Raw genomic sequence first — 27,578 nt, forward strand, 5'->3', positions numbered from 1 at the left:
GGTACATTTTTGATGGTGTCCATGCCAACCAGGTCGACATACGGGACAAAAAAATTTGAAAAATGTTGACCTTTTGACTGTCAACCTTCCCATTGTCGACCTAATGCTTGTGTCAACCTTAGCCATGTTGACTAATTTCATGTGTCGACCTTCAGTGGTTGACCCAATGCATGTCACCCTAATATGTGTCGATTCAATGACCCATTCTCCTGTAGAGAGCGGAAGCTCCTCCCACATGTTTGGGCCAAGATGAAGCTACAGGTAGAACCAGGGCTATTTTTCAGCAGGCTCCAGCAGGAACTGAGGCCCTTATTCTAGTTCACTCTTTCTGACAAAATATTTCTTAGATGGACAAAACCATGTGCACTGCAGGTGAGGCAGGTGTTACTTGTGCAGAGATAATTAGATTTGGGTGGGGTTTTACACCTGCCTCACCTGCAGTGCACATGGTTTTGTTCCATCTAAGAAATATTTTGTCAGAAAGAGTGAGCTAGAATAAGGGCCTCAGTTCCTGCTGGAGCCTGCAGAAAAATAGCCCTGGGTAGAATTGAACATTGATGGTCAGGATGAGGGAACGCTATGAAGTGACTTAGCCTAGTTCTTCTGATTGTATTCCATCAGATCCCCCAAAGGCTCCAGAACATGACAATTATGCAAACACTGCAGTGGAAGAGGGGCAGCCGGCAGTAATGACAGTGACTCTGACAGCTAGACCCCAATCCCGAACCAGCGATCCTACACCGAAGGTCCTCCCTGCTAAGTTCTTCTGGTACTTTGCAAATCACACTCCTGTACCAAATGGAGGTAAATTCTCAGTGATCTCTACTGACTACACATCCAGTCTCCGGATATCTGATGTGACTGTAGGAGAAAGTGGGAAATACGAATGCAGAGCCAACAATTTTATTGGAAACGCCACCTTCATCTTTACACTCAATGTGACAGCAAAGGGTAAGTGATATTCTTTATATAAATGAAAGAAACATTATCATGTACAGAAGTCCACCAGTACCAGGCATTTATTGTAAATAGTATTCAGCCTAGATTTATATAGTAACGTCTGAAATCCAAACTTTAAGGGAGATTTACTAAGCCATGGACAGTGAGAAAGTGGAGTTAACTACTAACCAATGAGCTCGAAAACTGCCATGGAATAGACTGTGTTTGAGAAATGACAGTTGGGAGCTGGTTGGGACCTAGATGGAGATTCTCTAAACTAAAAATGCTGTAAAAACCCTGTTATCTGGGTTTTTACAGCATTTTGGGATGCTCTAAGCATCCCCCACCGGGTTAAGCATCCCCCTATGGGCTTCTACCGTGGCCCCGCACCGACCCCCGCCGCCCACATCGACCCCCCCATCCCTCACCTGTGTCCGGGCAGCACAGAGCTGTGCTACCCGGACCTGTGACCTCCTCCCTGCACTGATCCTCTTCAGGGAGGGGGAAGCCGCCGGGTCCCAATGGGGCCAGCTGTCTCCCACCGCAAAGGACAGCTCTTAACGCAAGAGCTATCCTTTGCCATAATTATCGCATATGTTAGAGCATATGCGATAATTATGTATGCGATCTGCGGCGATGGGTGGCGGTAAGGGGGCATGGATGGTAGAGCATCCCCCCTTTATCTTCATTAAATACGTTGGGCCCCCATACATTAATGTAAAGGTATCACCTCTCATGCGATACCCCGCCAACTCACCCGGTAGCAGGACAGCATATGATACACCGGATGCGGTCCTTTTGCACACGATGCATCGTACGCCATCCCAGTCATGGCTGCAGGATCTGACCATTCCTAAACTCTTACATTTGTGAGGCTGCAGTGAATACAATGTGTCACAGGTAAGTGTAATAATGTAACAACTTCCTCTCCAGTCTTATCTGTAATGGGTATCACTGCTGCTTTATCAAGGCAAAGTCCAAGCAAGAGCGATCTGTGGGGTTTTCCTCCTGTGCAACACAATTTGCACATATTATACAGTATTAGTGCCAGGATACAAGGCAATCACTTTGGGCTGTATGGGATCTGTATAGTGAGGATAGGCTAGGGAGAAAGGCGCTACCAGCGGTGTAAAGAGTGGGCGGGGCAGCTGCACTGGGCGGAAGAGCCTGGGGGCGGTGCCCACTATATCTGCACTCGGCTGCATGCCAGCCCCTCCCCTATAAAACTCAACTGAACATCGTTTTCTGTTATCTTTTAAAGTAAAATAAAAAAAAAATTCCTGATGTACATTTCTATTATTTATCCTGTAGCTGCTCCTGGTGGACTGAATGGCGGGGAGATAGCCGGTATCGTGATCGGCGTGCTCACTGGGGTGACCCTAATTGCACTCATTGTGTTCTTCATAGTAAAGAAAAGTATGTACTTATGGCTTATTTATAATATACCGTATTTATATTTTTAATATACCTTATTTCTTCATGCTTATACGAACATAGATGTAATACTGTATACAATAATAATAATAATTTTATTTATATAGCGCTTTTCTCCCATAGGAGTCACTTAAAATAAAACATGGAATATTGAACAACGGCATTAGAATTGCATGAAGTTGGACAACAGAAAGAATTAAGGATTTAAGGAGCCCATACACGCTCCGTTCCTGCTCCGTCTGTTTTGTACTCTGAGATGCGCGCTCCTGCGCATCTCATCGTACAGTACAAAAAGTATGTGCTGCACATACTTTTTGTACTAGCTTTACATCGTATTGCATCGCATTGCATGCACAATTCATGCACAAGGCATGCGATGCGATACGATGTGTACTTTAAAAGTACAAAACGGACGCCCAGAACGGAGCGTGTATGGGCTCCTTTAATGTAGAGAGCACATTAAGCATACTGCTGGGTTGGTGCAGACATTTTGGGTAATAACTTCTGTGGGTTATATATTCCAACCATAAAAGGTACCAGGTGCGGCAGCCATCTTGGGCGCACAACGTAGGATTACCTCTGGATAAATAGATCACTCCCAGAAGAGATCACACAAAATGGGTGGTTTCAGCGCCCTAGTGCTAGTGTCCCACCATAACCATCAGGTCCATGTGTTTTTCATCCTATCCGCAGGCATACCAAATAAGGCAGCCATTTTGGGCGCACTACGATGGTTATGCTGTAGGACAGTGGTTCCCAACCTGGGGTACTAGTACCACTGGGGGTACTCTGCAGACCAGTTGGGGGTACTTGAAAATAATATTGGTAATGGCGGACAATGACAAGGTCTTTTGATGGCTGAAGAAGTCCCATTGCCATGGAGACAAACCATGTTGTGTCATATGCCTGACCAGCAATCCACTGGGAGCTTCCCATGCTGCCCTCAGACATCAGCAGTCATCTGCCCAGCACTGACAAAGGTGGAGGAAGCAGCGGCATTAATCCTTCCGGTGTTAGCGGGAATCCTGGAGATAATACACAACCAGTGTCTAGACACAGAAGGGCATGATTCCTTGCTGTATACTACTCCTCCGCTCCTCCTTAATATAAGGACATACATAAGGATCCGCATACCGCTAAGTACTGTCCATATTTCAAAATGAGAGGAGGGGGTACTTATCAATGAAAAGCCTAATCAAGGGGCACGGGAGAGAAAAAAGGTTGGGAACCACTGCTGTAGGAGATAAGAAACACATGGACGCAATTCACATATGGGAAAACCGATCTGTATAATAGTATGATAAACTCTGTATTAATAGAGCCACAAGTAGTACATTCTCTGTGTACAAAAGAAAGGTTTAGGTAACTGGGTTACCTGTTGGAGGCGCAGAGGTGTGAGTGGCTCTGTCAAGCTGCAGTACAATGGTGGGGGTGTCAATCCCCAAAATAGATATGGGAAAAAAAGGGGAAGAGACTGCGCTAGTATCAAATATTTAGTGAGATTAATGATTAAACGGTACTTGTATAGTATCACGGCGCCCATCGCATCGCAGACCATAAGGCATGCGATGCGATATCGCGCAATGCATACAATTTTTTTATTGTATGGCATTGTATATGGCATACAATGCGATGGGATGCGATTATAACTTGTATAACCACCCTATAGGGTGCTTACAATGTTAAATGCACCCCCACGCATGGGATTCTCTGCTGTGTTTCAGGACTATATTTGGGTTCAGTCAGTCACTTAAACCACCAACGCGTTTCACTCCACTGGGGAGCTTTTTCAAGGTGTGAAGGTGTTTCACTCCCCAGTGTAGTGAAACGCGTTGGTGGTTTAAGTGACTGACTGAACCCAAATATAGTCATGAAACACAGCAGAGAATCCCATCTTGAACCTCTGAAGATTTGACCATTGAGGAAACCTTTTTCCTGGGTCAACACCATCACCCAGAGGCAACCCCTAACATCTCTCTGGCGGATATACTGAAGAGGTATTTGGATCCCCTATACGGAACTGCCAGTGGGGCTCTATTGCTTTTGTCCCTCTTACAACAATACCAGTGAGGATAATCCAGAAATGGACTCTATATCTGCAAACTAGAGCTCAGAGTAACCAGAGCTGTTTCATCAAAATACGGTAGAACTATCATCAGTTCAGTCACAATACTCAATCTGATTCTCTCTCCCCCCCCCCCCCTTATTTTTAAGGTTTTTTCAATGGACAAATTTTGACCTTCATTACTGTGGAGTTTATATTTTTTCAATTTTAAGATTAAAAATGATTTTAGGGGTACTTGAAATGTTTAATCATTAATCTCACTAAATATTGGGTACTAGCGCAGTCTCTTCCCCTTTTTTTCCATTCTCTGTGTTCACTCTAGCACCCTGCAACTCCCATAACCCAGCCCCTCCCCCTCACTCAGGGTGCCGCTCTCCGCCATAGCACCTCCAGTGCTGCCCGGCCTGCAACTCAGTGCTGAGATATAGACCAAGGAGCACCAGAAGCACAAAGGCAGAGAGCAACAGAGGAACAGCACAGGCCCCCAAAAAATGGCGGGTGCAAGAATGGACATTACATCCTGCGCACAGAGGTAAATATCTGAGGTACACTGCGCAGATTGTTGCTGGCAGGCAGTGTTGCAAGTAAGGGGGTACGGCGTGGTACGGAGTACCTGTAAGAAATATGTTGCAGGTACGCAGTACCACTTACCCCCTGACCCACTGTCAATTCTATTTTTATTTTAAGTCTAAATATAATGCATCCGCAGCCCACCCAGCGTTATGATTGGTGCTGTATGCAGCTACTGGCTACTGCTGATTTAGCCTGTCACACTGAAGAGCAGACTCCACAACTGTAAGCACAAGCTGCCCGGCTCTCCCCCAAGAGCCAACCCACCCCCAGTCATTCCCTGTTTCTCATTCCCTGTCTCCTGATGCCATGCCACTATTGTCATTTAGTCACTCCTCTATCTTTGTCTGGCCACGCCCCCTCATGACACATGGCCATGCCCATTTTTGGTGGAGGCCATCAGTACCACCAAGAAAAAAATTCTACTTGCACCACTGCTGGCAGGGTGTGCAACCAGTGAAGGTACCGCATACAGGCTTTGCCTCCAGTGGGGGCAGGGGTACATGATGAAGTTCATGGTAAAGAAACAGAAGAACAAAGAGTAAAACAGCTTTCCTCAGCTCAGAGGCTGAAACAGATGGTAATTTGGGAAAAAGCAAAAATAAAATGTGGCAGTGTTGCGGTTTATGTCCAAATCCAGTCCAAACTCCAGTTCTAACTCATTGCTTGCTTCAGATTTAAGATGCAGGTCTCAGATGACAGGCAAGCCTTGTGCAGGCTTCTCAATATTTCCCTTTTTAAAGGAAAGTTTGGGTCAGCTTTGCAAGAGTCTGTTCTGTGAGGTAAAAACATACCATTGCTCCGATTTCCCAGCGATATGTGTCAGGGTTGCTCGTGTATTGTGTATTACACGTGGTTCCATATAAGTGGCCAAGAGAAACCTTTAAAATGTATGTAGCCATAAGGACCATTGTGCCTTATAATAACCAATGTATGGAAATGCCACGGATGCTCCCATTTGAATGTATATACTGTATTTCTGATTTATTTTTTTCCCCAAAATGTAACAGCTGCACAATGTGGGTTAGGTGACATCAGGGACATTGCTAGACCTTTCAGGGAGAGAGGGAGATTCCTACTATTTCAGGGAGTCTCCTGCAGAATGCAGCAGGGTATGATATATAGATAGCTGGATGCCAGTGGCAATTACTGGGATGTTTCGAATTTTCCTACAAGACAAAGGCGATGTAGTAAAATACGAAATGTCGGCAGCACTGACAGTGTTGTGTCGCTTATTGGAAGTCCGAGTGATCGCCACTGACATCCAGATTTCTATTCCCATAGAGTGTCGCACCCGGTATCTGACAGTTTGAGGATTATTTGGAGTGCCATCTTCTTTGTGTATGTACAGAGAGAGAGAGAGAGAGAGAGAGAGAGAGAGAGAGATCTATGACATACATACAGTTCCATAATTATTTTTATAAATATTTATAATTTGCTTTTTTCTAGATTTCCCTCCAAATATTCCTGTTTATGAGAATACAAATATTCCATCAGGACCCATTTATGAAAATATACCGAGAAAAGCAAAGGTACATTGTGTGCAGTGCGGGTGTAACATAGAGATAATCATTTATATTTGTGGGGTTTTGTGGTTTATGTTTTAAAACTGAATCTGTTTGTAATTTAAGGTGGGCTACAAACACTGAAACCACATTCACCTAAAGTGTTCTGGCTCAGGGCAATGGGCACTGGGACATTCTCGATACCCCAGTGCAGAGATACCGGGGTCCGTATAATAAATGTAATTGTGTGATATCACAGGGGTCAGAATGCATTGGTGTATCAGTGTATTCTTGAACTTGTAACATATCATACACTACAAGATACTGTAGAACTGAAATAATGGGTAGAACGCCATATAAAAGATTATCAGCGTTGTCCATATATTGGTCCATATATTGATAAAAATTATCTGCTTGCCCCTTAGAAATTCATTATAATTGACCTCTTTATTAAGATACAGTATGTCATATTTACCACTTTGTTAAAAAAAATATCAAGTCAACAATAAGGAAAGGACGGGTAGGGATATTGTCTGCACACTCTAAGTGGGTCGCTAATGTTATTTGGACCCGTATTGCCCGCTATTTAAATATCACTGGCGGGGGTGCCACTCAAGGTAACTGGATGTACAGGAAAACTGTGGTAGCACAAGAAGTTGTGCAAGAAAGGATGTTACACTGTGTGAGTGCACACTATAAGACAATTTCTGTTTTCGTTCAATGTATTGAAATGATGTATTTAATAAAATTTACTTTTTAATAAACTTTTCTTTAAAAAAATTCCCCTATGTCTTGATTCCTTTTAATTTTTATGGAAACAAAAGAGGATTGATTCTTTATAGGTGAAATAAAGAGTTTAAAATCATATACATATAGACATGGTGCTCATACAAGGAAATGAGAGAGTGTAAAGGATAAAGTGTTAAAAAGATGTCAGAGCCCGTTGTCTGCTGCGTTGTATTTGATTATTTTTAAGGTGTCTGTTAGGTCTGTTGTGTTCATACACTATTGCCTAAATTGGCTTACAGACCAAATTTCCACCTTTAGGTATACTTTATACAGGGATAAGTGCTAGTTAGCAATTTTCAATTTTTTAATATTCAATTTTCAATAGTTGGCATCCAACTTAGCATTATCCTCTTTTTGAGGAGAGGTGTGTTTTGGATTCTAATTTCAGTTTTAGCTCTGCCAGAGCTTGAGATTGTGTTGCCCCTGTTGGTAATTTTTAGGGGGGGAGATTCCGTGAATTAATAATTTCTGTGTGTGGTTCTTGTTAGCATAGGTCACTCTAAGAATTCCTTTGTGTTTATTTCAAAGGTTTCTTATTAATAGTGACTTGCACTTCCCCGTCCGGGTGGGTGCTGGTGTCAGCCTTTGTTTGGGTACTTAGGTTGCAAGTTTTATATATGACAACCTATATTGTTGGATATTTTCCCTTATTTATTTTTGGGATTATTTCTCCTTTAAGCATCAATCTGCACTTTCCTGTCTGGATATATGGAGAGTTGTACTTCCTTGTTTAAATAGGCAGGGATTTGTATTTCCCTGTCTAAACAGGTGCGGACACCAATCTTCTATGTGTACACATTGGTTTATACCTTCATCATATTTTGAAAGTATGTTTATTTTCAGTGCTTCAAATAGCTTTTATTGCAAGCTTATTTCTATGTGGTTCGTATATTTGAACTTGTGCAGCTGGGTGTATTTACCCTGTTAATTTTATTTCCCCAGCAAGGGTTAATATTCCAGTGATTTTATTCCCCCAGCAAGGGTTAGGAGAAGCGCTTTCACTATTCCCTTTGTGTTCCCCAGCAAGGGTTAGTATTCCCCCTTTGGGTAAGCACTGTCGCTGATTCCCTATATATACACACAGATTCAATTTTTACTTAGTAACATACTGGTTCATATGTGCTTTCACTGGTAGAGTCTTCCAGCTTAAGTCAATATTAACACTGTTTTTCCTTCACACACACTTTAAAGTATTCTCCTAATTTACATTGTATACATTTATATCATTTTTAGTAGCTGAAGGACAGGTTCTGGTAGCTCTGTGGTTCATATATTTGAACTTGTGCAGCTGGGTATATTTGCCCTGTCAATTTTATTTCCCCAGCAAGGGTTAATATTTCAGTGATTTTTCCAGCAAAAGTTGGGAAAAGCGCTTTCCCTGTTCCCTTTGTATTCCCCAGCAAGGGTTAATGTTCCCCCTTTGGGTAAGCGCTGTCACTGATTCCCTGTATATACACACAGATTCAATTTTTACTCAGTAACACACTAATATGTGCTTTCACTGATAGAGTCTCCCAGCTTAAGTCAATATTAACACTGTTTTCCTTCACACACACTTGAAAGTATTCTCCTGATTTACATTGTATACATTTGTATCATTTTTAGCAGCTAGAGGACGGGCTCTGATAGCTCGACGCGCGTTTCACCTAATGAGGCTTTTTCAAGACCAACCGATTGTCTCACTTGGATTGTATTTATTGATTTGACTCCTCCAATCATATCGCGTGCCAGTGGTCACGTGTTTTGTTGTGAGCCAATCCTGCGTTTGTGGTTCACTCTCCTGTTAAGACGGCATCTCCGTCTGTTTTGCCCTATTTCCGGGTCACGTGGTTTGCGTCACGCGTCATCTGTATGTCACATGGTCCGGACTGACCAATCCGTGTCTTAGAATCTCGATCTCAGGTTTAGTCTCGCCCGGGACTCTGTATATCGTAGTTAGAGTTTTGATATTGATTTATTAATGTTGTTAAATCTCATTCCTGTATCGCTGTACTGCTGTATCTATGTTCTTGGGGCGGTTCTTATATCTTGGTAAGATGTTTGATACTTTTATTTCACAAATTCCTAATAGTACTGGTGGTTATGTTATTATTCTATGCTATATATTTGAGGATCCGGAATCTGTATGGAGGAATATCATTTTTCGTTTCACATTCTTTCCGTTATTATCTTGGATATTTATTTGGCGATTGACTACCTTTTCATTCTTTATGTGATGTTTTAATTATTCAGTTGGTAGTTGCCCTTTATAAATGTTTTGGTGTTTCATATTTAGCGATTGTGTTATACTTAATTCAGATTCCCCATCCATTATTCTTATGATATTTATGGGTGAGATGGGAAAAAGAGAGAGGAGGGGGGGAGGGGGGAAGGGGTTTGTGGAACAAAGTGAGAAAAAAAGTTTTTTGGTTGTGTGAAAAAACGTGAAAAACTCATAATACAGGTGGTGACATTTTTAGTGATTATTAATTTTTTATTTTGCGTGAAAAAAGAGAAGGGGTTTTACTATGTTATGTGGTTTCCCATTCATGGTGTGATAATAATCTTTTCAATTCTTAATGTGATGATATTAGGTGAAGATATTTCGTGATAAACTCAATTCTGGTGATATGTGAGCTGGTGTGGTTATTGTCCAAACTGATCATGTGTCAAATAGATCGTTGAATCATATTCGTCATCTCTCTCTTTATTTTTTCTCTCTTTTTTTCTCTATTTTTATTTTCATCCTATCCTCCTGATATTCTTGGTTTTATATTTTTATTTTTTATTTTTTATTTATCATTGGTTTTCTTGATCTTGTTTATTAAGAGTTTGGGTTATTATTATTTGTCAATTTTGGTTTGATGTATTGGGCTGTCTCATTTGTTTCAACGATTCATGGTGTATTCCTTCCAGGTCTCTTCAAGGGTATTTCTCCATCCATCCGGCAGTCCCTCAAGCATTCTCTTCAGGTAAGTCTTTCTTTGTTTTGTTTTCTAATCCTTATTTTTCTATTTTTATTTTTATTATTATTGTTCTATATCATCTTGTATTATTTTTATGTTTTTCTTTTATTTTATGTTTTTTGGATGGTTGTATTCTTTATATATTTTTGTGTATATATTATTTATGTGTATATATACGGGGGGCAGAGGGGAGACAGGAAGGTAGGGAAGTGGGGAGAGAGGAGGAGAGGGATTCTCCTTTTCTTCGTATCATTAATGTTCAACCTTCAACATTTGCTGGTTCTTCCTGTATGTTTGTATCATAGGCTATGAGATTTTTAAAGATATGCCGTGTAAGTGTTGTTTTCATTCAAGCCCGTCGGATGCAGGCTGTCCATCATGAAAATCATTCTGGTTTCTTGTTTCAGCAGTTCTCTATCGAGATCTCCCCCTCTTATTCCCAGGCGAATTTGTTTCATTCCGAATGCTTTTAAGGCTTCTGGTTTACAGTTGTGGTGTCTTAGAAAATGTTTCGCCACGGGGGTGAGTGTTTTGAAATTATCCTTGTCCTTTTGTGCGTTACGTATTGTTCCTGCATGTTCAAGTATTCGTATCTTAAGAGGTCTGATGGTTTTGCCGATATATATTTTATTGCAGGGGCATTGTAAGTGATATATGACTCCCATGGTAGTACATGTGATGTTCTCATGTATCTTCCATTCTTTCCCCCATTTATCTGTATATGTTGTTTGGGGGGTCATATACTGGCAGGCTTTGCATTTTCCGCATTTCCTAGAGCCCGGTCTTTTATCGGGAGTTGATGGTTTCGCAAGATGACTTTTTACGATACGGTCTTTAATGTTTCTAGCCCTTCTCCAACTTGTTTGTACTTGTGTTGGTAATATCCTTTTCAGGTCTTCGTCAGTCTTAAGGATTTGCCAGTGATTTTGTAGGATAGTTGTTATTTCCTTCCAGTCTTTATTGAAACTGCCTATAAATCTAACTGGTTCTTCTTTATCCTCACGTGTCTTGGGTTGGAGTAGAGATTCTCTTGATATTGCATCAACTTCCTTTTTTGATCTTTTAATCAGTCTTTGACTGTATCCACTGTCTCGGAGTCTTTTGCTCAGTTCTAATTCTCTCTTCTCGTATGTTTCTGGATCTGAGCAATTGCGTTTAGTACGTATCAGTTCTCCTTTGGGTATGGCTCTAATTGTTGCAGGTAAATGAGCACTTGTGGAATGTAGGATACTGTTTGTTGCTGTGATTTTTCTATGGATGTCTGTTGTTATTATCCCTTCTTCTTGGATGTTAATTGTAAGGTCAAGAAAATTGATGGACGTCTTGCTTGCTTCATGGGTAAGTCTCAGGTTTAAATCATTGGTGTTGAGCATGGAGATGAATTTTTCCAGGTCAATCCTACTTCCTTCCCACAGGATAAATATGTCGTCTATGTACCTCTGATACATTAAGATATTGTCTGTGTATTCTTCATGATTTTCTTGGAACAGAATTTCCCTCTCCCACCACCCCAGGTAGAGGTTGGCATAAGTAGGGGCACAGGCCGTCCCCATCGCTGTGCCCCTCACCTGGAGGTAGTGGGATTCGTTACAGGTGAAGAAGTTTTTAGTGAGGATAAATTCTAGTGCTTCCAGTAAAAAGTTGTTGAATTCCTGATTTGCTTCCATATTTAGGAAGTATTTTGTTGCAGCAATTCCTTTTTCATGATTGATGCTTGTATATAAGCTCTCGATGTCACATGTCACTAGCCAGGTGTTTTCATTCACAGTTATATTTTCAAGTTTCTTTAAAATATCCATCGTATCTCTTGTATACGAGGGAAGGGCTGTGACATGTTTTCGGAGGAATTGGTCAACATAAATACTCATTTTTTCAGTTAAGCTTCCTATCCCAGATAGTATTGGCCTCCCTGGGGGCTTCTTTTCGTTTTTGTGCACTTTGGGTAATAGGTACATGGTTGGTGTTTTTGGTTTTTCTACTTTTAGATACTGGAAGTCACTTTTGCTTATTATTTTCCTATCATAGGCTTCTTGTATCATTTTTTGGTACATTAGAGTATATTTCTGGCTCGGGTTGAATGTGAGTTTTTTGTAACATTGTTCGTCCCGTAGTTGTCTCTCCATTTCCTGTAGGTATGAGTCGAGGGGCCATAAAACGATATTCCCCCCCTTGTCCGAGGGCTTGACCACTGTATCTTCCCATTTCTCTATCTCTTTTAGGGCTTTTTTCTCTCCTTTGTTGATGTTATCTTGTTGTTTGTTTCTTTTTGAGAAGAGGCAGTCGAGATCTTTTGATACCATACTCTGGTATACTTGTACTTGAGGGCATATCTTAGGGTCTGGTTGGAAGGTTGATTTTTTCTTAATTTTACTCTTATCAAATGGTTCATTGGATGGGCTTTTGGGATTACTTTCCTCTTCTAATTCTGTTAGGATTTGAAGCATTGTTAGATCGTCTTCTTCGAAATTGTTAGAGTTTTCTTCAGCAGTTCTCCTGGTTATTTCGTTCTTACGCAATTCAGATTGATTGGCGAAGAATTTTTTTAGTAAGATCTTCCTTGTAAAAAGGTTTAGATCCTTTTCACACTCAAAGCGATCAGGATTTTGTGTGGGTGAAAATGATAAGCCTCTTTTTAGGATGGACTCTTGTTCAGGTGTTAGAATTTTGTCTGTTAGGTTTATGATTCTTAAATTATCATTCATGTTTTCTTGTGCTTCGTTTGGGGCTAGAATTGTTGCCTGAATCTCCTCCTCTCTCGAGGTTCGTCCCTCCAGTCCAATGATTCTCTCTTCCGTCTTCCTCCTTTTGCTCCTCCTTGTCTTTCTCCTGGGTCTTGTGTGTCTCTCCGACCACGGCCTAAAAAATTCCTCTGATGATATGATCTATGTTCAGAATTGTCACTTTCTGACATCTCTGTTTCAGAAGTTGTATAATTAGATGCGCTGCTTGGTCTTCTTTGGAATTGTTGTGATGTTCTGGTATTCCATTTAAAAATTTTGTTTGTAGCAAAGTCAGTCCGGTCCCTTTGGAATTTACGTCTCTTTCTTTCTATAATTTCGTTTTCATAATTTTCTATTTCTTTTTTATATTTCTCATATCTTGTTTGGAAGAGTTCAAGATTTTCAAAGTTCTTCAATTTCTCGCTCAGTCTTGCTATTTCCTGAGATTGTTGTGCCAGTATTATTTCATCATGTTTTATCAATATTTTGATCAATTCGTTTGAACATTGGATCAGTATGGCTTCCCATTCTTTTTGCAGTTCTTCAGTTGCTAGGTCATAAGCAGGGAATATTTTTGCTCTTAGGCCCCTGGGGATCAGTTTTTGCTTCAGATAATTATCGAATGTCATCCGGTTCCATGTTGTTTTGCTGTGTTTCATAAGAGCAATTTTTAAGGAGAAGAGGTCCTCTGACCAATTCGCATTGTTCCTATCCCCTGCCTCTGGGTTTTGTAGGAAAATGGAGTTCATATCCGTTCTCAATTTCTCTTTTCTGTTTTCTAGATCTTTTGCAAGACTAAAGCTCGACATAGTGAGTTGGTTGGTTTTTAATGATTTTTGTTAAGAAAATTTGTGGAGGTAATTCCTCCTTTATTTGGGAGGAGGTGCTAGACGTTAGAGAAGCTGAGTTTACAGCGAGAGTCAAGTCAACAATAAGGAAAGGACGGGTAGGGATATTGTCTGCACACTCTAAGTGGGTCGCTAATGTTATTTGGACCCGTATTGCCCGCTATTTAAATATCACTGGCGGGGGTGCCACTCAAGGTAACTGGATGTACAGAAAAACTGTGGTAGCACAAGAAGTTGTGCAAGAAAGGATGTTACACTGTGTGAGTGCACACTATAAGACAATTTCTGTTTTCGTTCAATGTATTGAAATGATGTATTTAATAAAATTTACTTTTTAATAAACTTTTCTTTAAAAAAATTCCCCTATGTCTTGATTCCTTTTAATTTTTATGGAAACAAAAGAGGATTGATTCTTTATAGGTGAAATAAAGAGTTTAAAATCATATACATATAGACATGGTGCTCATACAAGGAAATGAGAGAGTGTAAAGGATAAAGTGTTAAAAAGATGTCAGAGCCCGTTGTCTGCTGCGTTGTATTTGATTATTTTTAAGGTGTCTGTTAGGTCTGTTGTGTTCATACACTATTGCCTAAATTGGCTTACAGACCAAATTTCCACCTTTAGGTATACTTTATACAGGGATAAGTGCTAGTTAGCAATTTGCAACCTAAGTACCCAAACAAAGGCTGACATCAGCACCCACCCGGACGGGGAAGTGCAAGTCACTATTAATAAGAAACCTTTGAAATAAACACAAAGGAATTCTTAGAGTGACCTATGCTAACAAGAACCACACACAGAAATTATTAATTCACGGAATCTCCCCCCCTAAAAATTACCAACAGGGGCAACACAATCTCAAGCTCTGGCAGAGCTAAAACTGAAATTAGAATCCAAAACACACCTCTCCTCAAAAAGAGGATAATGCTAAGTTGGATGCCAACTATTGAAAATTGAATATTAAAAAATTGAAAATTGCTAACTAGCACTTATCCCTGTATAAAGTATACCTAAAGGTGGAAATTTGGTCTGTAAGCCAATTTAGGCAATAGTGTATGAACACAACAGACCTAACAGACACCTTAAAAATAATCAAATACAACGCAGCAGACAACGGGCTCTGACATCTTTTTAACACTTTATCCTTTACACTCTCTCATTTCCTTGTATGAGCACCATGTCTATATGTATATGATTTTAAACTCTTTATTTCACCTATAAAGAATCAATCCTCTTTTGTTTCCATAAAAATTAAAAGGAATCAAGACATAGGGGAATTTTTTTAAAGAAAAGTTTATTAAAAAGTAAATTTTATTAAATACATCATTTCAATACATTGAACGAAAACAGAAATTGTCTTATAGTGTGCACTCACACAGTGTAACATCCTTTCTTGCACAACTTCTTGTGCTACCACAGTTTTTCTGTACATCCAGTTACCTTGAGTGGCACCCCCGCCAGTGATATTTAAATAGCGGGCAATACGGGTCCAAATAACATTAGCGACCCACTTAGAGTGTGCAGACAATATCCCTACCCGTCCTTTCCTTATTGTTGACTTGACTCTCGCTGTAAACTCAGCTTCTCTAACGTCTAGCACCTCCTCCCGAATAAAGGAGGAATTACCTCCACAAATTTTCTTAACAAAAATCATTAAAAACCAACCAACTCACTATGTCGAGCTTTAGTCTTGCAAAAGATCTAGAAAACAGAAAAGAGAAATTGAGAACGGATATGAACTCCATTTTCCTACAAAACCCAGAGGCAGGGGATAGGAACAATGCGAATTGGTCAGAGGACCTCTTCTCCTTAAAAATTGCTCTTATGAAACACAGCAAAACAACATGGAACCGGATGACATTCGATAATTATCTGAAGCAAAAACTGATCCCCAGGGGCCTAAGAGCAAAAATATTCCCTGCTTATGACCTAGCAACTGAAGAACTGCAAAAAGAATGGGAAGCCATACTGATCCAATGTTCAAACGAATTGATCAAAATATTGATAAAACATGATGAAATAATACTGGCACAACAATCTCAGGAAATAGCAAGACTGAGCGAGAAATTGAAGAACTTTGAAAATCTTGAACTCTTCCAAACAAGATATGAGAAATATAAAAAAGAAATAGAAAATTATGAAAACGAAATTATAGAAAGAAAGAGACGTAAATTCCAAAGGGACCGGACTGACTTTGCTACAAACAAAATTTTTAAATGGAATACCAGAACATCACAACAATTCCAAAGAAGACCAAGCAGCGCATCTAATTATACAACTTCTGAAACAGAGATGTCAGAAAGTGACAATTCTGAACATAGATCATATCATCAGAGGAATTTTTTAGGCCGTGGTCGGAGAGACACACAAGACCCAGGAGAAAGACAAGGAGGAGCAAAAGGAGGAAGACGGAAGAGAGAATCATTGGACTGGAGGGACGAACCTCGAGAGAGGAGGAGATTCAGGCAACAATTCTAGCCCCAAACGAAGCACAAGAAAACATGAATGATAATTTAAGAATCATAAACCTAACAGACAAAATTCTAACACCTGAACAAGAGTCCATCCTAAAAAGAGGCTTATCATTTTCACCCACACAAAATCCTGATCGCTTTGAGTGTGAAAAGGATCTAAACCTTTTTACAAGGAAGATCTTACTCAAAAAATTCTTCGCCAATCAATCTGAATTGCGTAAGAACGAAATAACCAGGAGAACTGCTGAAGAAAACTCTAACAATTTCGAAGAAGACGATCTAACAATGCTTCAAATCCTAACAGAATTAGAAGAGGAAAGTAATCCCAAAAGCCCATCCAATGAACCATTTGATAAGAGTAAAATTAAGAAAAAATCAACCTTCCAACCAGACCCTAAGATATGCCCTCAAGTACAAGTATACCAGAGTATGGTATCAAAAGATCTCGACTGCCTCTTCTCAAAAAGAAACAAACAACAAGATAACATCAACAAAGGAGAGAAAAAAGCCCTAAAAGAGATAGAGAAATGGGAAGATACAGTGGTCAAGCCCTCGGACAAGGGGGGGAATATCGTTTTATGGCCCCTCGACTCATACCTACAGGAAATGGAGAGACAACTACGGGACGAACAATGTTACAAAAAACTCACATTCAACCCGAGCCAGAAATATACTCTAATGTACCAAAAAATGATACAAGAAGCCTATGATAGGAAAATAATAAGCAAAAGTGACTTCCAGTATCTAAAAGTAGAAAAACCAAAAACACCAACCATGTACCTATTACTAAAAGTGCACAAAAACGAAAAGAAGCCCCCAGGGAGGCCAATACTATCTGGGATAGGAAGCTTAACCGAAAAAATGAGTATTTATGTTGACCAATTCCTCCGAAAACATGTCACAGCCCTTCCCTCGTATACAAGAGATACGATGGATATTTTAAAGAAACTTGAAAATATAACTGTGAATGAAAACACCTGGCTAGTGACATGTGACATCGAGAGCTTATATACAAGCATCAATCATGAAAAAGGAATTGCTGCAACAAAATACTTCCTAAATATGGAAGCAAATCAGGAATTCAACAACTTTTTACTGGAAGCACTAGAATTTATCCTCACTAAAAACTTCTTCACCTGTAACGAATCCCACTACCTCCAGGTGAGGGGCACAGCGATGGGGACGGCCTGTGCCCCTACTTATGCCAACCTCTACCTGGGGTGGTGGGAGAGGGAAATTCTGTTCCAAGAAAATCATGAAGAATACACAGACAATATCTTAATGTATCAGAGGTACATAGACGACATATTTATCCTGTGGGAAGGAAGTAGGATTGACCTGGAAAAATTCATCTCCATGCTCAACACCAATGATTTAAACCTGAGACTTACCCATGAAGCAAGCAAGACGTCCATCAATTTTCTTGACCTTACAATTAACATCCAAGAAGAAGGGATAATAACAACAGACATCCATAGAAAAATCACAGCAACAAACAGTATCCTACATTCCACAAGTGCTCATTTACCTGCAACAATTAGAGCCATACCCAAAGGAGAACTGATACGTACTAAACGCAATTGCTCAGATCCAGAAACATACGAGAAGAGAGAATTAGAACTGAGCAAAAGACTCCGAGACAGTGGATACAGTCAAAGACTGATTAAAAGATCAAAAAAGGAAGTTGATGCAATATCAAGAGAATCTCTACTCCAACCCAAGACACGTGAGGATAAAGAAGAACCAGTTAGATTTATAGGCAGTTTCAATAAAGACTGGAAGGAAATAACAACTATCCTACAAAATCACTGGCAAATCCTTAAGACTGACGAAGACCTGAAAAGGATATTACCAACACAAGTACAAACAAGTTGGAGAAGGGCTAGAAACATTAAAGACCGTATCGTAAAAAGTCATCTTGCGAAACCATCAACTCCCGATAAAAGACCGGGCTCTAGGAAATGCGGAAAATGCAAAGCCTGCCAGTATATGACCCCCCAAACAACATATACAGATAAATGGGGGAAAGAATGGAAGATACATGAGAACATCACATGTACTACCATGGGAGTCATATATCACTTACAATGCCCCTGCAATAAAATATATATCGGCAAAACCATCAGACCTCTTAAGATACGAATACTTGAACATGCAGGAACAATACGTAACGCACAAAAGGACAAGGATAATTTCAAAACACTCACCCCCGTGGCGAAACATTTTCTAAGACACCACAACTGTAAACCAGAAGCCTTAAAAGCATTCGGAATGAAACAAATTCGCCTGGGAATAAGAGGGGGAGATCTCGATAGAGAACTGCTGAAACAAGAAACCAGAATGATTTTCATGATGGACAGCCTGCATCCGACGGGCTTGAATGAAAACAACACTTACACGGCATATCTTTAAAAATCTCATAGCCTATGATACAAACATACAGGAAGAACCAGCAAATGTTGAAGGTTGAACATTAATGATACGAAGAAAAGGAGAATCCCTCTCCTCCTCTCTCCCCACTTCCCTACCTTCCTGTCTCCCCTCTGCCCCCCGTATATATACACATAAATAATATATACACAAAAATATATAAAGAATACAACCATCCAAAAAACATAAAATAAAAGAAAAACATAAAAATAATACAAGATGATATAGAACAATAATAATAAAAATAAAAATAGAAAAATAAGGATTAGAAAACAAAACAAAGAAAGACTTACCTGAAGAGAATGCTTGAGGGACTGCCGGATGGATGGAGAAATACCCTTGAAGAGACCTGGAAGGAATACACCATGAATCGTTGAAACAAATGAGACAGCCCAATACATCAAACCAAAATTGACAAATAATAATAACCCAAACTCTTAATAAACAAGATCAAGAAAACCAATGATAAATAAAAAATAAAAAATAAAAATATAAAACCAAGAATATCAGGAGGATAGGATGAAAATAAAAATAGAGAAAAAAAGAGAGAAAAAATAAAGAGAGAGATGACGAATATGATTCAACGATCTATTTGACACATGATCAGTTTGGACAATAACCACACCAGCTCACATATCACCAGAATTGAGTTTATCACGAAATATCTTCACCTAATATCATCACATTAAGAATTGAAAAGATTATTATCACACCATGAATGGGAAACCACATAACATAGTAAAACCCCTTCTCTTTTTTCACGCAAAATAAAAAATTAATAATCACTAAAAATGTCACCACCTGTATTATGAGTTTTTCACGTTTTTTCACACAACCAAAAAACTTTTTTTCTCACTTTGTTCCACAAACCCCTTCCCCCCTCCCCCCCTCCTCTCTCTTTTTCCCATCTCACCCATAAATATCATAAGAATAATGGATGGGGAATCTGAATTAAGTATAACACAATCGCTAAATATGAAACACCAAAACATTTATAAAGGGCAACTACCAACTGAATAATTAAAACATCACATAAAGAATGAAAAGGTAGTCAATCGCCAAATAAATATCCAAGATAATAACGGAAAGAATGTGAAACGAAAAATGATATTCCTCCATACAGATTCCGGATCCTCAAATATATAGCATAGAATAATAACATAACCACCAGTACTATTAGGAATTTGTGAAATAAAAGTATCAAACATCTTACCAAGATATAAGAACCGCCCCAAGAACATAGATACAGCAGTACAGCGATACAGGAATGAGATTTAACAACATTAATAAATCAATATCAAAACTCTAACTACGATATACAGAGTCCCGGGCGAGACTAAACCTGAGATCGAGATTCTAAGACACGGATTGGTCAGTCCGGACCATGTGACATACAGATGACGCGTGACGCAAACCACGTGACCCGGAAATAGGGCAAAACAGACGGAGATGCCGTCTTAACAGGAGAGTGAACCACAAACGCAGGATTGGCTCACAACAAAACACGTGACCACTGGCACGCGATATGATTGGAGGAGTCAAATCAATAAATACAATCCAAGTGAGACAATCGGTTGGTCTTGAAAAAGCCTCATTAGGTGAAACGCGCGTCGAGCTATCAGAGCCCGTCCTCTAGCTGCTAAAAATGATACAAATGTATACAATGTAAATCAGGAGAATACTTTCAAGTGTGTGTGAAGGAAAACAGTGTTAATATTGACTTAAGCTGGGAGACTCTATCAGTGAAAGCACATATTAGTGTGTTACTGAGTAAAAATTGAATCTGTGTGTATATACAGGGAATCAGTGACAGCGCTTACCCAAAGGGGGAACATTAACCCTTGCTGGGGAATACAAAGGGAACAGGGAAAGCGCTTTTCCCAACTTTTGCTGGAAAAATCACTGAAATATTAACCCTTGCTGGGGAAATAAAATTGACAGGGCAAATATACCCAGCTGCACAAGTTCAAATATATGAACCACAGAGCTACCAGAACCTGTCCTTCAGCTACTAAAAATGATATAAATGTATACAATGTAAATTAGGAGAATACTTTAAAGTGTGTGTGAAGGAAAAACAGTGTTAATATTGACTTAAGCTGGAAGACTCTACCAGTGAAAGCACATATGAACCAGTATGTTACTAAGTAAAAATTGAATCTGTGTGTATATATAGGGAATCAGCGACAGTGCTTACCCAAAGGGGGAATACTAACCCTTGCTGGGGAACACAAAGGGAATAGTGAAAGCGCTTCTCCTAACCCTTGCTGGGGGAATAAAATCACTGGAATATTAACCCTTGCTGGGGAAATAAAATTAACAGGGTAAATACACCCAGCTGCACAAGTTCAAATATACGAACCACATAGAAATAAGCTTGCAATAAAAGCTATTTGAAGCACTGAAAATAAACATACTTTCAAAATATGATGAAGGTATAAACCAATGTGTACACATAGAAGATTGGTGTCCGCACCTGTTTAGACAGGGAAATACAAATCCCTGCCTATTTAAACAAGGAAGTACAACTCTCCATATATCCAGACAGGAAAGTGCAGATTGATGCTTAAAGGAGAAATAATCCCAAAAATAAATAAGGGAAAATATCCAACAATATAGGTTGTCATATATAAAACTTGCAACCTAAGTACCCAAACAAAGGCTGACACCAGCACCCACCCGGACGGGGAAGTGCAAGTCACTATTAATAAGAAACCTTTGAAATAAACACAAAGGAATTCTTAGAGTGACCTATGCTAACAAGAACCACACACAGAAATTATTAATTCACGGAATCTCCCCCCCTAAAAATTACCAACAGGGGCAACACAATCTCAAGCTCTGGCAGAGCTAAAACTGAAATTAGAATCCAAAACACACCTCTCCTCAAAAAGAGGATAATGCTAAGTTGGATGCCAACTATTGAAAATTGAATATTAAAAAATTGAAAATTGCTAACTAGCACTTATCCCTGTATAAAGTATACCTAAAGGTGGAAATTTGGTCTGTAAGCCAATTTAGGCAATAGTGTATGAACACAACAGACCTAACAGACACCTTAAAAATAATCAAATACAACGCAGCAGACAACGGGCTCTGACATCTTTTTAACACTTTATCCTTTACACTCTCTCATTTCCTTGTATGAGCACCATGTCTATATGTATATGATTTTAAACTCTTTATTTCACCTATAAAGAATCAATCCTCTTTTGTTTCCATAAAAATTAAAAGGAATCAAGACATAGGGGAATTTTTTTAAAGAAAAGTTTATTAAAAAGTAAATTTTATTAAATACATCATTTCAATACATTGAACGAAAACAGAAATTGTCTTATAGTGTGCACTCACACAGTGTAACATCCTTTCTTGCACAACTTCTTGTGCTACCACAGTTTTTCTAAAAAAAATATCATTAAGATTATATAAGCATCAGCCAAGTACAAGTAGAACATTTCAATTTAATTACACTCAGCAAGTACAGTACGTTTCTCTGAGTCCTGAATGTAGATAACTATGATGACGAATGGCAGCCTTTTCTGGATGCACCTGATTTATTTATGTATTTAAATTTTTGATTGGCTAACTACAGTATGTCTGTACTCCTCCCACTGATTTGTTAACCTGTACTGGCCACTCACTCAGTTATTATTCTCATTGTTGTTTCTGTAGCGGTATGATTCATTAATATTGATACTTTTATGTTTTGCTTGCCAAAAAAGTTTATTATGTCTTATACAGACGGAGGGAACAGATTCTGCAAATCAAAATCCGCATTATGAGGTATGAAAAAAATACATCTACTGGGATGATGCTGATAATATACTGTAGGTGCAAGATGCTAATAAATATATATATATATATATATATATATAAAGTCCAGTAATATCGGCACTCTCACTAAATAAATTGCTGCTCCGGGTGCCACTCTGCAGATGCAATGTGTAGATTTCAATGTAGGTGATGGCACTCGCGGATAATAAACCACTCAGACGCAAGATAGAAGCTTAACGTTTCAATTCAGCAACGAATTTTCCTCAGAAACATTAGACAATACAACATAGACATACTTAAATACCTTAAACCCGGAGAGTGATCAGCTGCACGTTCGTTGTTCCCGCCTACGCCTCCCGCAGCGTCATCCGGAGCGCTGTGGCGCCTTTCAGATGACATCACTGGGTGACGGCCGGTTGCTAAGCAACCAGAAACACAATCCACGGCTGACGCGTCAGGCTCCCGTGTGTACGCCCTTCTGTATAGGGCTTCCGTCAGTGTCAATATACTGATAGCCATACTCACAGTCTCAAAGATGACGTTGAAGGCGTCTGCCGGTTGCTAGGAAACCGCACGCTGAGGAAAGAAAAAATTCATATATCAAAAAAAGAGGGGCCAAGCTATAAAACATCCAATGCGATTTAGGGGATGCAGACCAAATGGCAGTGCATAGAAAATATACATAATAAATACATAATCTAAAGAGTGAAGAATGAATATTGAAAAAATATGGGACAATTAATATATTGTAACCAAGCAGACTCAATAGGGCAAAGGATGGGGGAGTTATCATGAAGAAAGGGAAAAAATATTTTTTAAAAAAAAGCAATTGAAATTTAATTGTTCGTTCAGACCATGTGGATTGACCGTGTCAATAATATAAATCCAGCGAGCCTCTTTCTGTAGGAGGATCCTGCCACGATCCCCACCACGGATGTTGATAGGAACGCTGTCAATGATTTTATATCTGATAGTTGAAGGACCATGTTTCATCTGTCGGAAATGTCTGGCTACAGGCTGCTCGGTGTCTTTGCCTTCGATTGCCAATCGTATCGCACTCCTGTGTTGTGCCATGCGCTCCTTAAATTTACAGGTAGTCTTGCCAATGTAGGCAAGACCACAGGGGCATTTAATTAAATAGATTACGTAAGACTAATTACATGTATAGATGTTCTTAATTTTATATATCTTGCCAGTTCGTGGGTGGGTGAAGGTATCGCCAGTCTCTAGGAAATTGCCCGTTTTTTTTGTTAAAAAATGTGTTGGCACATCCTTTTTGCTGTTAGTAGGATTAATTCTAACCACCCAATCACAAATACTGCGGTTTCTTCTGTAACAGGGTACTAATTGCGATCTGTGTAGGAGTGGTAACTCAGGGTCAGAATTGACTACTGGCCAAAGTCTCTTTGCCTTGCCCATCAATTTTCGACTTGTTGCAGAGAATTCAGTCACAAATATGGACTTATCGGCTGTGGCTTTTTTCGGTTTAACGATACGGAATTGTTCTTTAGGTATTGACATGACCCTATCAACTGCTTGTTGGATGGTGCTAGGTGTATAACCCCGTTCTAGGAATTTGGTAGTCATATTTTTAATCTGCAGAGCCTCCTCCACCGGCTCACTACAGATTCTGCGCACCCTACACAGTTGGGAGAAAGGAAGAGATTTTTTAAGAGGTTCTGGGTGTGCACTTGATGCTAATAGTAACGAATTACCATCCGTTGGTTTGTTGTGCAAAGTGGTAGAGACAGTTCCATTCTCCAGTTTAATTTTGACGTCTAGAAATGAGATTTCACTCGAGCTGGATTGGAATGTGAACTTAATATGGTCATCTTGGGTATTGATGATCTGCATTGTCTCTATAAATTCTTCTGTGGTCCCCCTCCAGACCACAAAGACGTCATCAATGAATCTCTTAAAGAAAACACACTTCTCCACAAACGCTGGGTTGTCAAAAAATAAAGATTTCTCAATCTGGTACATGAACGAATTCGCGTATGTCGGTGCCACACAAGCACCCATAGCACAGCCTTTTACTTGGATGTAGAATTTCTCTTGAAATAAAAAATAGTTCCTAGTCAATACTAGTTCAAGCAATGTCAAGAATAAGTCAATTTTTGGACCCTTGTAGTTGATATTGTTAGTAATAAGTCTTTTAGTTGCTTGTAACCCTCTGTCGTGGGGTATGCTAGTGTACAAGCTTACAATATCGATTGTACAGAGAAGGAGATCGTCGCCGAATTCAACCGTTGCCAGGTCATTAAGGAACATTGTGGTGTCTCGGAGATATGAACTCTCTACCTGAATAACAGGCTGCAAGAAGGTGTCTAAAAACTTCGATACCTCATACATAATAGACCCCCTCCCGGAGATGATGGGTCTTCCGGGGTTTTTTTTTATGTCTTTGTGTATCTTCGGGAGCAGATACATGACAGGTATTAGTGGTGTTCTGTTGACCAATGCATAATATGTTTTTCTGTCGATATCACCTCCCTCCAATGCTGTTTTCAAAATGCCATCAAGTTCTGTAATAAATTGTTGTGTGGGGTCCGAATCTAATTTACGGTACACCAGTGGATCATCCAACTGCTTGAAAGCCTCTACGAGATAGTCACTTGTATTTAAAACCACTATTCCGCCCCCCTTGTCGGCAGGGCGGATAGTGATTTCATCTCTCTTAGATAAATTTTTCAAGGCTAATCTTTCTTTTGGAGACATATTGTTATATGTACTGGGTTCTCTTCGTGGCACGTTTTCAATAGAATCCACCATTGAAGTGGTGAAAGCTCGGATGGAGGGATTAATTGATGGGGGATCGAACAAAATTTTAGATTTTAGCTTTGGTTTGGGTGTATTGAGGTCAACAGGTTCTTTGTATTCATGGTTACCATAAAATTCTTTGAGACGCAGTTGTCGGTTGAAACGGCTGAGATCCACCCTGCTTTGAAACGGGTTGTAGGGGCTAGTAGGTACAAAGCCCAACCCACGGCTAAGTACTGTTTGTTCATCCTGTGTAAGTGTGAACGATGATAAATTGTAGATCACTTTTTGTCTTTGTTTTTTGCTTTCAGTTTTCGCAATGCGGCGGCATTGTCCCGCTCTTCTTGTATAGGATCGATTAAAACTCTTCCTTTCTCCCAACTGTGTAGGGTGCGCAGAATCTGTAGTGAGCCGGTGGAGGAGGCTCTGCAGATTAAAAATATGACTACCAAATTCCTAGAACGGGGTTATACACCTAGCACCATCCAACAAGCAGTTGATAGGGTCATGTCAATACCTAAAGAACAATTCCGTATCGTTAAACCAAAAAAAGCCACAGCCGATAAGTCCATATTTGTGACTGAATTCTCTGCAACAAGTCGAAAATTGATGGGCAAGGCAAAGAGACTTTGGCCAGTAGTCAATTCTGACCCTGAGTTACCACTCCTACACAGATCGCAATTAGTACCCTGTTACAGAAGAAACCGCAGTATTCGTGATTGGGTGGTTAGAATTAATCCTACTAACAGCAAAAAGGATGTGCCAACACATTTTTTAACAAAAAAAACGGGCAATTACCGGTGTCTTGGATGCACTACGTGCAATTTCCTAGAGACTGGCGATACCTTCACCCACCCACGAACTGGCAAGATATATAAAATTAAGAACATCTATACATGTAATTCATCTTACGTAATCTATTTAATTAAATTCCCCTGTGGTCTTGCCTACATTGGCAAGACTACCTGTAAATTTAAGGAGCGCATGGCACAACACAGGAGTGCGATACGATTGGCAATCGAAGGCAAAGACACCGAGCAGCCTGTAGCCAGACATTTCCGACAGATGAAACATGGTCCTTCAACTATCAGATATAAAATCATTGACAGCGTTCCTATCAACATCCGTGGTGGGGATCGTGGCAGGATCCTCCTACAGAAAGAGGCTCGCTGGATTTATATTCTTGACACGGTCAATCCACATGGTCTGAACGAACAATTAAATTTCAATTGCTTTTTTTTTAAAAATATTTTTTCCCTTTCTTCATGATAACTCCCCCATCCTTTGCCCTATTGAGTCTGCTTGGTTACAATATATTAATTGTCCCATATTTTTTCAATATTCATTCTTCACTCTTTAGATTATGTATTTATTATGTATATTTTCTATGCACTGCCATTTGGTCTGCATCCCCTAAATCGCATTGGATGTTTTATAGCTTGGCCCCTCTTTTTTTGATATATGAATTTTTTCTTTCCTCAGCGTGCGGTTTCCTAGCAACCGGCAGACGCCTTCAACGTCATCCTTGAGACTGTGAGTATGGCTATCAGTATATTGACACTGACGGAAGCCCTATACAGAAGGGCGTACACACGGGAGCCTGACGCGTCAGCCGTGGATTGTGTTTCTGGTTGCTTAGCAACCGGCCGTCACCCAGTGATGTCATCTGAAAGGCGCCACAGCGCTCCGGATGACGCTGCGGGAGGCGTAGGCGGGAACAACGAACGTGCAGCTGATCACTCTCCGGGTTTAAGGTATTTAAGTATGTCTATGTTGTATTGTCTAATGCTTCTGAGGAAAATTCGTTGCTGAATTGAAACGTTAAGCTTCTATCTTCGTCTGAGTGGTTTATTATCCGCGAGTGCCATCACCTACATTGAAATCTATATATATATATATATATATATATATATATATATATATATATATATATATATATATATATACATAGTTTCACAGACGTGCAGCACTCCAGCCAATTTTCAGAGGATTTTAATGTAGACACAGCAGCAACGTTTCAATACAATGAAGTACTGTATTATCGTCAGGCTACAGATCTCACAACGGCAGCGGTTTAAATTACAGTCATCGCTCCACACAGCCGGCGTGCACGCCCAGCCGGGCAGCGCCTACAGATGGCATCATTATAGTAACGCTACTATTAGATAGACACAAGAAAATATCAAGCCCATGCAGGCTTAGTTACATCGGAAACACTGAGAGAACATTTAAAGAAAGGATAGCGGCTCATCGTTCCGCTATCACTAAAGCAGTATTTTAATAGCCCATAATGTTAAAAATGTAATAACAAACTACACATCAGT

General features: G+C 39.7%; 1 protein-coding gene across 1 annotated transcript in view; it reads left to right on the plus strand.

Annotated features, from left to right (window-relative positions):
* Window positions 1–27,578, plus strand: part of LOC146041500 (cell adhesion molecule CEACAM1-like) — a 44,600-nt gene that overhangs the window by 16,106 nt on the left and 916 nt on the right. The window contains exons 7-10 of the mRNA XM_083161468.1: window positions 622–951; window positions 2,251–2,355; window positions 6,458–6,540; window positions 22,462–22,503. Coding sequence (XP_083017594.1) covers window positions 622–951; window positions 2,251–2,355; window positions 6,458–6,540; window positions 22,462–22,503 — 560 coding nt within the window. The remainder of the gene's footprint in view (window positions 1–621; window positions 952–2,250; window positions 2,356–6,457; window positions 6,541–22,461; window positions 22,504–27,578) is intronic.

Source organism: Crinia signifera, chromosome 19 (genome assembly GCF_055691185.1).
Source record: "Crinia signifera chromosome 19, ASM5569118v1, whole genome shotgun sequence".
NCBI classification, from domain to species: Eukaryota; Metazoa; Chordata; class Amphibia; order Anura; family Myobatrachidae; genus Crinia; species Crinia signifera.